Source organism: Danaus plexippus, chromosome 7 (assembly GCF_018135715.1).
Source record: "Danaus plexippus chromosome 7, MEX_DaPlex, whole genome shotgun sequence".
Classification (NCBI taxonomy): Eukaryota; Metazoa; Arthropoda; class Insecta; order Lepidoptera; family Nymphalidae; genus Danaus; species Danaus plexippus.
Window position 1 is genome coordinate 1950237 of NC_083541.1, and position 13495 is coordinate 1963731.

The 13495-nt window shown below is 32.0% G+C and overlaps 1 protein-coding gene across 2 annotated transcripts; it reads right to left on the reverse strand.

The window, feature by feature from the left end:
* Positions 1-7560: 7560 nt before the first annotated feature.
* Positions 7561-12283, reverse strand: LOC116770806 (uncharacterized). Of its 2 annotated transcripts, none has more exons than XM_032662426.2 (5): positions 12131-12283; positions 9836-9907; positions 9526-9738; positions 9211-9340; positions 7561-7686 (listed from the first exon to the last, which is right to left on the reverse strand). In XM_032662426.2, the coding sequence occupies exons 2-5, from the start codon at positions 9890-9892 to the stop codon at positions 7574-7576; spliced, it is 513 nt and encodes a 170-aa protein (XP_032518317.1). In that variant the 5' UTR covers positions 9893-9907; positions 12131-12283; the 3' UTR covers positions 7561-7573. The 2 variants fall into 2 exon arrangements, with proteins under 2 accessions (XP_032518317.1, XP_061376918.1); XM_061520934.1 differs by lacking the exon at positions 7561-7686 and adding an exon at positions 7852-8069.
* Positions 12284-13495: the final 1212 nt, after the last annotated feature.

A 13495-nucleotide genomic window follows, 5' to 3' on the forward strand; every position in this document is an offset into this window, starting at 1 on the left:
TTATTAATTTAAAATAGGAATAAAGTTTAAATAGTTAACTAAATGCTGCTTAAAATAGATGAATTTGTAAAGTACGAAGTATATTTTTTTTATGTCCAATCTACTTTACTCATCACCCTGGACCAATGATCTGAAACAGTATGTTATTTAAAATAAGCTGAAGACAGAGAACAAATTATTCAATATTCTTCATATCAATTGCTGTAAATGAGGTAGTTTCACAAATTTGAATCTTAAACTTTAGATTCTTAAAGTTGCTGCATGCTCCATATCTACGGATACGGCTGGCCATTTTCGAAGATCAGGTGGTTTATCACTTTTAAGTTTTTTTTCGACTTGTCTGTATCTGTTAGCCCTATTGGCTTTTACAGCATCACCAGGAGGGGTGGGGGGCCCCAAGGGACCCAGCCGCTAAACTCGGGCCCGAAGGGCCCGACGGACGGATGCGCCCGTCCAAAGGGTGCCTCTAAGAGGCCGGACCTCGGCTTAGGACGTCGTTGAAGTGGAGGATGGCATCGGAAGATGGGATTGCATGACGCCCCCCGATGGCAGAACGCCGGAGCGACGTGTAAGAAGCGGGACCTCGTCTTCGCCGGCTAAGGCGGTGTGTTAGTGTAAATGTTGTCTTTGTGTATCTTGAGGACATTTATGTCTGTACTATCGGTCATATGTTTATTGTCAGGGTCTAGGAAGGGTGTCTGGGACGCCTAATCACATTGCCAGCATGCGGGCCTGAGGATGGCTATCGGAGGCCCTCAGCTTGGCGGTGAATGCTTGCACCTCCGCGGGATCTATGAGATTCGCGAAGTCACACACTATCATCGTCATCGTCAGCCTATAGGAGCCCACTGCTGAGCAAAGGCCTCTTCTCACATGGAGAAGGTTAGAGCATTAATCACCGCGCTTGCTCAAGACGGGTTGGCGATTTCAATCTCATAATTTGAAATTATAAGACGAGGTTTCCTCACAAAGTTTTCCTTCACCGTCCGTCATTGGTGTCTAAATACTCATAGAAAGTACATATGATTCGGAAAAGATCACATTGGTACTTGCCAGGTTTCGAACCCGCGCCCTCACGTGTGAGAGGCGGCCTTTTAACCTCCAGGCCACCACGACGTCACGCACTAGCTGCAAGTCAACTGCGAGGCCGATTGCCGGTGTTTGCGCGGTGGCCTGAGGGGCTGGTGTGGCCTTAGGGGCCTCTGGTACCTGAGGGGCTGTCGGTTCGATTGCAACGCTAGGCTTTTGTCAGGCGTAAGTTACAGCGGGGGCAGCAGGGATGGGAGCCGGCTCCTGGGCTTTATTGGGGTGCCGCTCAACTTTCGCCCAGTGCAGCGCTTCGGAACATCCGCGAAAATTCGCGGGATGACCCTGCTGGCCAAACAAGATGCAGCTAGGCGGCTCATCCGTAAGTGAGACCCTGCTGCAGTCGGATGTAGCGTGGTCGCCTAGGCACTTTACGCAGCGCGGGCGTGCGTAACAGAACCTCTGCGACTACCGTATAATTGACACCGATGGCATTGCCCCGGGGCGCCGCGGTTTCTTGGGGGCTCTATTTTCAAGCCCGAAAATCTGCAAACGGATGTTAAATTATAAAGTTTCTTACCTTCCGGGGTAAGGGACAAATAAACTAAGAGCATGGCGAATGGTTTTTTGTTGGGTCTGGCTTGGGTTACTCTTGTGAACGTGGAAAATGTACCACAACTTAAGCTATGCCTGTTTATTTCATTACTTGATTAAATAATGACTGTGTAAAAGTTACAATAACAAACAAATGTAACAGGTTTGGGTTACTGTATTATATGCAATATGTGTTATTAAAAACTTATGAAATATATTCCAAGTATCATAAATAATCCTTTAATTATTCAGTTTCATTTGACCACAATTATATTTCGCTCCGGATTCGTGAATACAAAGAGGTTGTTGCGTCGTATTTTATTCGGTCATTAAAGCGAGGCGGGAGTCCACCTAACGAATTTAATAATCATTAGATGAAATAACATTGTTGTAACGACTGTAAATGTTATGTTTTCATGATATTGAGATATCTGTCTAAAGAGGTTTTTTACGCTTTAACGAAAAAATAATAATTATTATTGATCCGATTTTAATAGATGTCACATTTACATTTCATAATGTTAATACGAACTTAACGAATGTGAAAATGTTCATAATAGCTTATTGCCTTTTTTATGTGAAAGGTGGCAAACGAGCAGACGGCCTACTTGGTGGGCAGTAGCCAGAGTCGTCATAGAAATCCGCAACATATCTGTTGTGGATGCGTTGCCAACCTTGGTTTTTTAGGAAAAAGGAGGGGTGGGAAAAAGGAAATGACATAAAAAGGGGAAAATAGGGAAAGGGGAACCGGTTCTCTCACTCATCGGACGAAACGTAGCCATTAAAAGCTTCTTCAAGCCGATCTTCTGTGAGAGGGTGGTACTTCCCCGGTCGAGCCAGCCCATGTTCGATTAAGTTACATGACTACAGCTAGGCTATACCACCTATTAAATTGTTTAGTTAATCGGTTTAATTTCTAACAATTCTTGGTTTGTGGGATATATCTATTTGATTATAGGACCATATTAAGGCAAGAAGCTCCCGTAATATGTATATTATGTAACAATAGAGTAACTCAAATAAGCATTGATGCAATCATGTGTATATATTCGGTTAGCTTTTGGCCAGAATAATTAGGAAAATATCAATTCTTATCTATCTATATACCTATTTAAAAAAGTCATCTATTAATACAGGGTATGACCATATTGTTGGTTAAAATTTAAAAAATATATACAATTTCCTATAAATACCGGAACTACAGAAAGTATATACAATTAAATATTTGCTGAATGTCAAACACAGTTTATTTATATATACCATTAAAACTCAAATTAGCAAAGAAATTGGTTTTTTAAAGAAACAATATAAATTCTTAACTTGAAACATTTAGTACAAGAAGAGGTCGGTTGCAGCCCATCAATAAATTGTAACCGATTCAATCGAGGTCATAGTCACTTAATTGAAAATCTGTGTTTATATTGCAAGACTAAAAGGAGTTGTTTCAGTGTCAAATACAATGTAGTTTATAAATAAGGCCATATTTTTATATTATAGCAAAAAAATGAGGCAAGTACTAAAATTCATATTAAAATTGAAATCTGCCAAAATGTTAGTGTTGCAGATAATAACAAAATTTCCACGTTGCTTAACTGACGTATCAAATTTATATTACCAAGTTTCAGAAAAAATTTGGTTAGGCAATAAACTTTATTTGAGCAAAAATTTAATCTTAATGTGCAATTGTATTTTTACTTGTTAATGTTTTAGTCTTTTTTTTATTTCAATTACTTTTTTTACGACTTAGAGTAGGTTGCGAAGAGAAAATGATAATAAAGCCAAAACAGTATAACCTATTATCAAACAAATTCTTTCAGGAAATTTAAGTACTTCATCCCTACATTTAATAAGATGTTCAAACATTATCTTTTCAGTAGCGCAATAATCTTAATATGATTTGTCAATGTCTATCAAAATACCTACAGTTATAGATGTGCAAACACTGAATTTAATCAATATGATGTATACAACTTAAGACCATTATTTAAGTTGATGACACTTACAATATCAAATACATATATACGGTCAAACACGATTTACAATGTTTCAAAATCTGTTTCTGTCAAAAAAAAAACACTTAAATAGGCAATCCCTTAAAAAAAATTAGAATAAATCATTATTAGAACAGATTTTAAGCTAAAAACTAAATGAAAAAGAAAAGATTCAAGGGTAATTGGAGTGGGAAAAATTTACTTGTCAGAAAAAAACATTGAAGCAATTTAGAAACAGAAGATTAAATTACTCTTTAATACTTTGGTACCGTTTTTTCTTGTTTCATAGTGACAGAAAACTTTTAAGTTTTGAACGGAATGGAAACTTTGAGCAATAATTTTACTGAAGTCACAACATGTTAAATTAAACATCACAAACTAATACCCAGAAGTAACCTCTCTTATGCACATTCGAGTAATGACGGAAATATTGATTTACCCTTTCGTGACGTGAGGCACACCTATCCAAACTAGAGGGGACTAACAAATATGTCTAAATACATTTGGGGGCTGCAAAATTTTTTATTTTCCTTCTTTGTACACATGATGAGACTAAAAGTTCAATATATGTATTCAAACACAAAGCGAACAACGCAATAACAAAGTTCAAAATAATTAAAGTCTTTAATAACTTGATAAACAACCTAGCGGAATCAAAGCTTTCATCGTGATCAATGACAAGTGAGTCACAAGTCACAACGCCCAATGAACGGAGCTAGGTGTACCTGTTCGAAGAATTCCCCGAGTTTTTGAGTTATGTGTGTGGCTGGGTGGATAGCCCTGACGTAAGACATTTAAAATCAGAGTTAATTTAATATCAGAGTTAAGTGGAGATGACAAAAAATAATAATTTTGTTATATCAAAATAAGACTCTAATTGAATGGTATTTTAATTCCAATCATTTATTCCATTAAGATTTCTCCTTTGATTGAAATCTTGACCTTTTCACCCAAATAATTTGATCATCGAGATCAAAATAAGTTATTAATTATTATAGCTAAAAATATCCTAGTTGGCTAATTATCGTTCTCAATACTTATTATTAAGTGATCAGGTTGTTTATCTGAGGTTAACATGGATGTACTTATAACAGAACAACAAATATAGACTAACGAAAAAGTTTTTTTTTCATGTATTTGCTATATTGATATATATATCAGTTTCATGGAATTATTCCTTAAAAAGGGGTGTATATCAAATATTGTAATATGACCCAACAAAGTTTAGTACACGCTCAAAAGCTTGAGGTGGCAAATACCATATTATTTACACGCTTGATTTGTATACGTTATTACTTTCCACAGTAACCTCCAATCCCCTGGTACATTTTGAAACTAATATCTAACTTTAAAACTGTAACCATTATGGTATCCTATAACTACCTTAATACAAAATAAACTGTATATACACTTATCCAAATAATTGAAAGTCAAAGGACGTAATATCAAAACTTTTCTAAATAAGTTCAATAAAATTTTCTACTCGGAATATAAAAGAATCCAATGTGGCTAGTAGGGAGGTAAACTTTGTCACTGTTCTAAGGTTTTGATGTATAAATCTGTGTTTAAAAGATATACAGATCTGGAGAGGGGAGTTAAACATATATATGTTTATATATACATAAAATAAAACGGGATTATATGTATGTATATAAATCTGTTTCATTTCTTGAACATTCAAAACTAAAACAACCCATTATAATATAGTATAGAATTAAAACTTCAAATCCAAGAATTAACGTCCAAAGTAACTACGTAATTAACCCGGCGTCAGCTTGGTTGGGTCATAATGACTCGTGATACTTTTAAACGCAGGTATTTAAGAAAACAATAGTGTAATGTTACCACGCTTCCCGGTAGCTGCAGTAAGTGTCCCAACTCCTTGGTTTCTTAGGTAAACTTCGACAGTGGAACTAAAACAGAGAAACTAGTAACATAGGTAACTTAGACAGGCGGGAAGAAGCCTCTTGCCTCTATAAGCAGTCAAACAACAAAAAGTAAATAAGACCGAGTTATAAATTTGATGATGCTATTTCGTGCCAATATTAAATCATATTATGTTATTTTTAGGTTATATTTGAATAATGGATAACGAGGAACGGGAAAGGTAGCAAATTCTGTCACTAATAGAAAAAAGCGACTCCAAAGAGGTATAAATTCTTCGGAAAACGGATGTTGGAACGGCGGATAATGAGGTTTCATTTTCAAAATGTTTACATCCAATCAGTATGTATTTAATACTAATAATAATAATATAATTATTACTTTTGAGCCAGTTCAACTGGAGTTCGATGTGCTAAACTGAAAACGAGTGCTGGAACATTTTTATCGTTAGTGAAATGTTGGACGCTATTCTCAGACATACAAATTCATTAATCAGAGTAAAGATAGCAGACTGTCAAGAGCTTACCAAGAACAGCTACATGAAGAATGTGATCACAGTGACCCAATGGCGTTTTTTGCTTGTAGATGACAGTGATAATAATGATAGCTTTAGGATTTTTTATAATTCTTACATATACTTTCTTAAAGATCTCATATTTGTAATTCCAAAAAGATAAAAATAAGTGTTAATTAATATTTTTTTGGTTTTTCTCTTCATAAGATTCTAAAAGTTAAACTTTTTGCTGTAATTTATGTATTATATTAACATCTTAATACTACTTTTTTTTTCTTCAAAATTAACACAGATTTGCACTTAATGTCATTGAAATGGTAAAGAGCAGCTACGATTTAAGATCGGGTAATGATGACACACCATGCAGTCGTTGTACCTACTTTTTACTATGCTGACGTCAGGTTAATTGAATTCCATATAAAACCTTATATATTTTTAATCGATACAGTTTTTTATATATTTTTTAACATATCATGTTATACAAAAAAAATGTCTATTATTACTTCGAAACTCTTACAAACGACAAGTGTTGAAATTAATTACAGAGGCTCTCGTTTCCGGAAAAATAATTGTTACCGAAAAAAATTGCCACTGCGTTGCAAATTATTATCGTTGGTTTGAATTTACAGACGCTTCTAAACCCTACCTTGAGAAGCTGGTTTGTGGTAATATTCGTATGAAATGACCTTATCTTCCTGTCTATGACATCTATCACAATAAATTTAAATATTCCGAGTTTGAGAATTGTACCAAAATACATATCGAAATAAGCATTCATATACACAACAAAAATTAATAGAGAATTTGTAATAGTGTTCAATCAAATAATTTATAATGATGGACAACCTGCTGTATTTTAAGTGTAAAACATCTTTTCTTAGTTCTTCTTACTTCTTCTCCAATGCAGATAGTATGAAATACTTGTAAACTTGCTATATATCTATTCCTTCTGGATATAAATCTTGACTCCCGGTATGGATTTTTTTTATAATCATTTTATTGCTTCACTTACACCGATTTACCTACGTTATTTTATTTCAAAGAGCCACCCTCTATCTTAAATAGCTTTTTTTTAATTCATATATTTGTTGCTTGCATTTTGCGAAAATAATTTTCTAACTAGGATTATTTTCAGTCTAGTCTGAAATGAAACTCAAAATTATATTTAAGTTTTATATTATTAATAAATTTTTAATTTAAAATTGAACAGTATAAGTGTATATCAATATTTTTTGACATAAAATAATATTTATTGATTACATTCCAAATAAATTTTTTCGTTGTATTTTAAAGTGACATTTACGTTGTGACCACTTCTTTGTTTATTACATTAAAGCCTACGTTATATCATTTAATGATGACATTTGATTTCAAATATTTTCGAACAGTTTTATATCTTGAAAGTATTTTTTTTCTACAATATGATTTTAATGAAATAAGTTTTGGTTATTCCAATACATTCAGATGAACATTTGAAAAAAGTTAACAATTTTAAGATTTTAAAAGACTATTACATAAAATTACAAAAAGAGTATTATATTTAAATAACATTACTAAACCTACGTTAAGCGTTTATTTTCTCTGGCAGTTGTTTTATGTCAAAGAACTCATCGTATTTAGTGGATGACATCTTGACGTGTGTCTTTTTGACCATTATTAACACTACGGAATAGATAACTGAAAAAAATATGAAGAATTGATTATATTGAGATCACATAAGTATTATATCTTTACTTCTGGTTATATTTTCTGTTTGATTATTATAAAAAAATATTAAAATTAAATGGAAATAAATTAAGAGAAAAATTATTGTTTCTTACAAACCATAGTGGTTTCGTAAAAAAAATTATTTAATTACTATGGGAATGAGATATGACAAATCATTTATAACTTTAGTTGAAATTGTAGTAAATATACATAGCGAAGCTATGATAACATTTCGTTTTTTGTCATGTCATGAGATCAGAACTGTTCCTAAAATGTTTCCTTGTTTAACATAAACAGAACTCGCCATTTAAAATATTGTGCTTTATATTTTTTTATTATTATGTTCTTCTTTACTGAAAAGAAAAAAAATAATTTCCTTTTTCAGAACTAATTTCATGTCAATGAATAAATTATGTTTTTGGTGCCTATAAATTTTAATGTTTTACGATCGATAGCACCTCTTTTAAATAACAGGAATGTGCTTAAACAAAAAAAGTGAATCAATAAAGTCGTTCACGCCAATGCATAGGTAACACTGAAAATATTTAAACAAGGAAAACGGCTCAATGTAGAAACTTGCCAATACTTTAATTGTTTTTGAAAGTAATCTTCGTTCCTCTCTACGTCTCGTCGCATTCGATGGAAGTATTGCGAAAAGCAGTCGGCCCAATCTTCCTTAGGTGTCTCTTCAATGGCATTATAATACGTGTAAATCATCGCCTGTGACGATTTCAAATACAGCGTTTGAGTCGCCGCTGAACTTATCTAACATTTTTCGACACCAGTCCATGTCCAGGTGTTTCTGGTCGTCGGTTAAAGTTTGGGATATCTATCTGGTACAAATTCTGACGCCTATGTGTTAGTGTAATATTTTTTGTACTTGACTCATACCCATGCCTAGACTTGCCCGGATCTGCTGATAGGTTACTCTCTTATTTTCCTCTATCAAGCGTGGCACAGCACTGATGTTATCATTAATAGTCGCTGTTAAAGGACATCCCTCACGCTGGTCATCATTGAGATTGCTAAGTCCACGCTTAAACTCGTCAAAACAAATGTAAATAGTGGAGCCAGATGGAACTACATTAAAAATGCTAATAGGAGCCTATCATAGCCTTGTTGTTGAATAAGCCCTCAACGGAAGTCATAATAAATCATTTCCCGAAAATTATCTCGCGTCAAGTTCATTTTCACGTCTAACAAGAGTTTAAAATTTGCCACCAATTCAAAAAAAACAATTGCAAGTGAATCGAATATACTATGTACACTCAGTTACCCAAGTGCTTTAAAATTCAAATTGAAAAAAGTTTTCATTTACGATGTTTCTAACTTTCCAGTTCTAAACATTTTCAGTATTACCCAGTTTCTAGGGGATCGTCTAAGATTATTTATCTGTAAGCTTTGCATAGGACAGTTCAGTTGCAAAGGCAGGATAGACTAGTATATCATTAGTTCAGATTTTTCTGACTTACGTCAATGTAAAGATATACTTACAACATCCAATGAAAGTGATTATCCAGAAGCTAGTATTAAAAATCAGCGGAGTTGAGAGAACTCCAAGAACCCAAAGAATGCTTTTAGTCACGCCATATATAAAGTACGCATTTACAAGATGAGGTTTTCTCTGAAAATAATTTGTTTTAAAATGTTAATAAGCATTTGAAATAAGACTGATGCTTATTTATTTTCTAGATATACTCTAACTCGTCGTATTTGTCTGTTTTACGTTAAAACTTTTGTTTGTAATTATAATAATGAAAAAACAAAGCGTTTAAAACCTTAAAAGAAATGTTTTGAAATAATAATTACCGAAATGAGTCCTTTGGTCAAAATTATGGAGAAGGCCAGAGAAACAGCCATGATACCAAACAGCACAGATAAGAAAATAATAATGTGTACATTGGAATAAAAAGTTACAACATTTTCATTGTTCATAGCCATCCGTTCTGTATAGATATATGAAATGATATTTATGTAGATCATTAGGACGACGCTTGCCACACAACCCACAGACGTGACTAACTGAAAGTAATACAAATATATACTATGTGAATAAAAAGAAACACATTTCAATTAAATTACAATAAAAGGGAATTATTTCACTTTTAAGCTATCTTACCAGGCTTATTATAGCAAAAACTAAGCACCCAGTCTCAACTTGGATGCAAGAAAACATTTTGAGAAATTTTATCTGAAAACAAAATGTATAATTAGGTATGTATTGTTATTTCGATTTAAACTCAAAATTTACGTTTTGTTACGTAATTCAGTATTTTAAAAACATTTATTTATAAATATATACTGATACTACGTACACTTTGTATCCATGAGATTTATTAATTATTTTTGTACTTTTTCATTTATTTCAAGAGTATTTACCGTTTATCTTAGTGACAAGCAAAGGTTATTATAAGTAGTGGATTGTAAAATCCAATAAAACATCTTTACTTTTTTTGGCCTGGTTTTTCTGAGACAAATATGAGCTTTCTAATGAAAAATATTTAGAATGCATTGATATTTGACTTTCCTTTTGATGATTCGGTTTTGAACACAACGGTTAGCACCACATATAAAACCGTCATGCAATCGTTATAAATAATTTAATTCTCACATTTCAATAAAGAATAATTTTGGTAATAATTGTTATAATATTTGTGCATAAAATTGTAGGTACTTTTGTTCAGGCTCTGTCGCAAACAGAACTCCAACGATGGATATTTCTGTTTACACTTATGATATTGTTTATAATTACGATTCATAACGACTCATATTCGATAAGGAGAGGATGTTACATGTAACAATAGCAATATTTACAAAACACATTCCTAGTCACCGGACACCACTGTCGTTCTGACCACAAATCCCTATATTTATATTTATATACAGTATATAAGAGTATGTGTTAGATGGAAATTTTCAGTGCTAGATTTGGTCATATATGATATTTATAAACGTAATAACAAAACGCTTTCTTTGATATAATTTTATATAAAATTATATAGACCTAAGGAAAAAATAGGCATTTCATTCGATTTAGTGTGTGAAACTTATTATTGACAAATGATATTAATGATTATATGATTGACAGTCGCTATGTATTTTAATAATGTACTTAAGAATAATGTTCAAAGTAAAACGACCATAAAACACAAAATTTTGTAGTTTTCAAGGTCAATCCTGTCATATTTTTGGAGTTTGTTAGACACAGGAAGACCTCGACAACGTTTCATGTTTTAAAAAGCATGATAAGGTTTTATTCCCAGCTTATGATAAATGTTGTAATGACATTTTAGGATCATTTGTATAAGACAGAACTTCACACAAATCTTACTGAAGGCAAGAGTAAGAAATACGTCTAAGTACAACGCGAGTTTTAACTTTTAAGACCGTATAACGTTAAATAATACTAGAAACAGATAGCTCATAGCATATGAGTTTCATCACATATTCTCTATCACAATCCTGATGCCAATTTCCGTTAGAACATATGATAATAAATAGTCCTTACATTGTAAAACCTATTGGACAACGATTTTTTTTACTGGGTCTCATTATAATGGACTTAACTAATTAACATATATAATATTAAATAAACACCTTTGATATTTCTAACAAATATTTTCGGTTACTTTAATATCATGCAGGCTAATTTCGGAATACCCGTTGACCTTCGGTTCCATGTTGTTTTATTGTATATAAAAATAAAATCTAATATACTTACGAAGATAAGAACCGTTGTTATATGTCATATGATCCTCTGTTTATATTTTAATATTAATGTTATTAATGTTAATTGTTTTTGTAATAATCTTGAGAGTTCTGCTAAGTTGAATCGTAAGTCAGGAACACGATAAGATAAGTAATAAGAGACCAACCTGTTCTTAATATGACTTCCGATTTGCGAGGGTATGCATATTTTAAATTGTAGATAGATTCACATCGAATAATTATTCACCTTACATAAAAAATTGCTTATTGTTAAGAAATTTGTGTTTAAGCGAATAAGGCCTTTAAAATTATTATCAATTAGATTTTTTTTTGTGAATTGATTTTACCATGTTATGTAACACTTAGCTCTGACAAAGCTGGTTTAGTTTCTTATGAATAATTTTGTTCTTAATTGCTTTAAAAACTGGTGGACATTTTACAAAGGTATAAGTGGCTACCACCTTATAATTTGTACTTCTATAAAAATCATTAATAAAACATTAGTTTTTTATATGAATTTAAATAAAACATTAAATTTATTATGGTCAATAGTAAAAATCGACATCTATCAATCAAAACCGGTCTTAGAATATCATGTATTTTAAGCTGAGATATTAAATTCAATTGATCTTTTATTTTACGTTCTTATATAGAAAATATGATATAACAAAAACCTATGTAATTAGAGAAAAATTGTTTTACTTACGTAACTTAACAAACACAATGACACTGCGCACTTCGCAACGCCCTTCGTGTAACTGAGTCGATTTCAAAACTGATGATGTTCACCGATATATGATACGTGCCATAATGACCGTCACACACTATCAATATTGCTGTAAAGTAGAGAAAATAAAACTTTCCATCAATTCATATAAAAAAATGTTCTGACTGAGTTAAGCGTATGAGCTAGAAGATATTGTAAAATATTGATTGATTGATCAATGGATGGATTGTGTAAAGCAGGCTTAAGGTATTGTGAGTTTTAACTGATATCCAACTTGTTTTTCATTACATAGCGTTTTATTTATACGATTCTAAAAAACGCGCTCGGATGAGGAAAATTTAACCCATTTACCGTACCATTTTTAAAAAAACCCAAGATATTTTAATGTTATATAATAATTTATTTAAATTAACTTTAAATTGCACCTTCCTTGATGACATCTGGAGAAGTAATAATATGTATTTCAAAGCTATCTTATTTTACTTTAAAATATAACGAAGCATTTGTTCAATGTGAATGCTTTTTTTATTACTCAGTAACACGATTCAATTAGAAAATGTATCACTATCCAGAATTAATGATCCATAATAGGTTTATTATCGATAATTTACAATAATTATATTATTATAATTATGTGGAATTTTTAATTAATTTTCCTTCTATATAACATATATAATGAAATTTATTATAATGTTTTTTTTTCTTTGCATAGGATACGTTGGAACTTTCTGCTTCATAGATTTGATTAATTAATTTATTGCTACATTTTTTTATGGTCCGATGTAAAAGTCAAGAGCTAACTCAAATATGTAATGTTCATTCAACAATCCTTCCCTTTTTATACATAGGTACATGCCGACTTAAAAACAATCTAAATATTTTCATGTACATTGTTGCTTTGTGTAATATTGAATTCATCTGTAATCCTTAAATAGAAAAAAAATTATACCTAATAACAACGATTTTTTAACTAGAATTATTTTGTCACCGCGTAAAGTTTGTCAACTTTCATCATTAAGAATACACACAAAAGAAGTGTCATTGCTTCGTATTGCTTAAAGAAAAAATAAATAACTTTTATATAGGGAAAATATTATGCATTATTTTGATTTCGATTCGACAACTGCAGGAATGAGAGGTCAGATTGTTTTATCTCGTTCTAGTATACGGTTTAAGTAGAGGACGGGTTTAGGTTTGGAAATTACTAACAGCAAAACCAAACTGGTTTCTCTGTATAATACATCTTTTTCCTTGTTCCTCTAAATCGGACCTGAACCTCTGCTAATAAAAATGAATAAAAATTTGTCTCAACGGTTGGAACTTTCACAAAATATTAAAGGATAA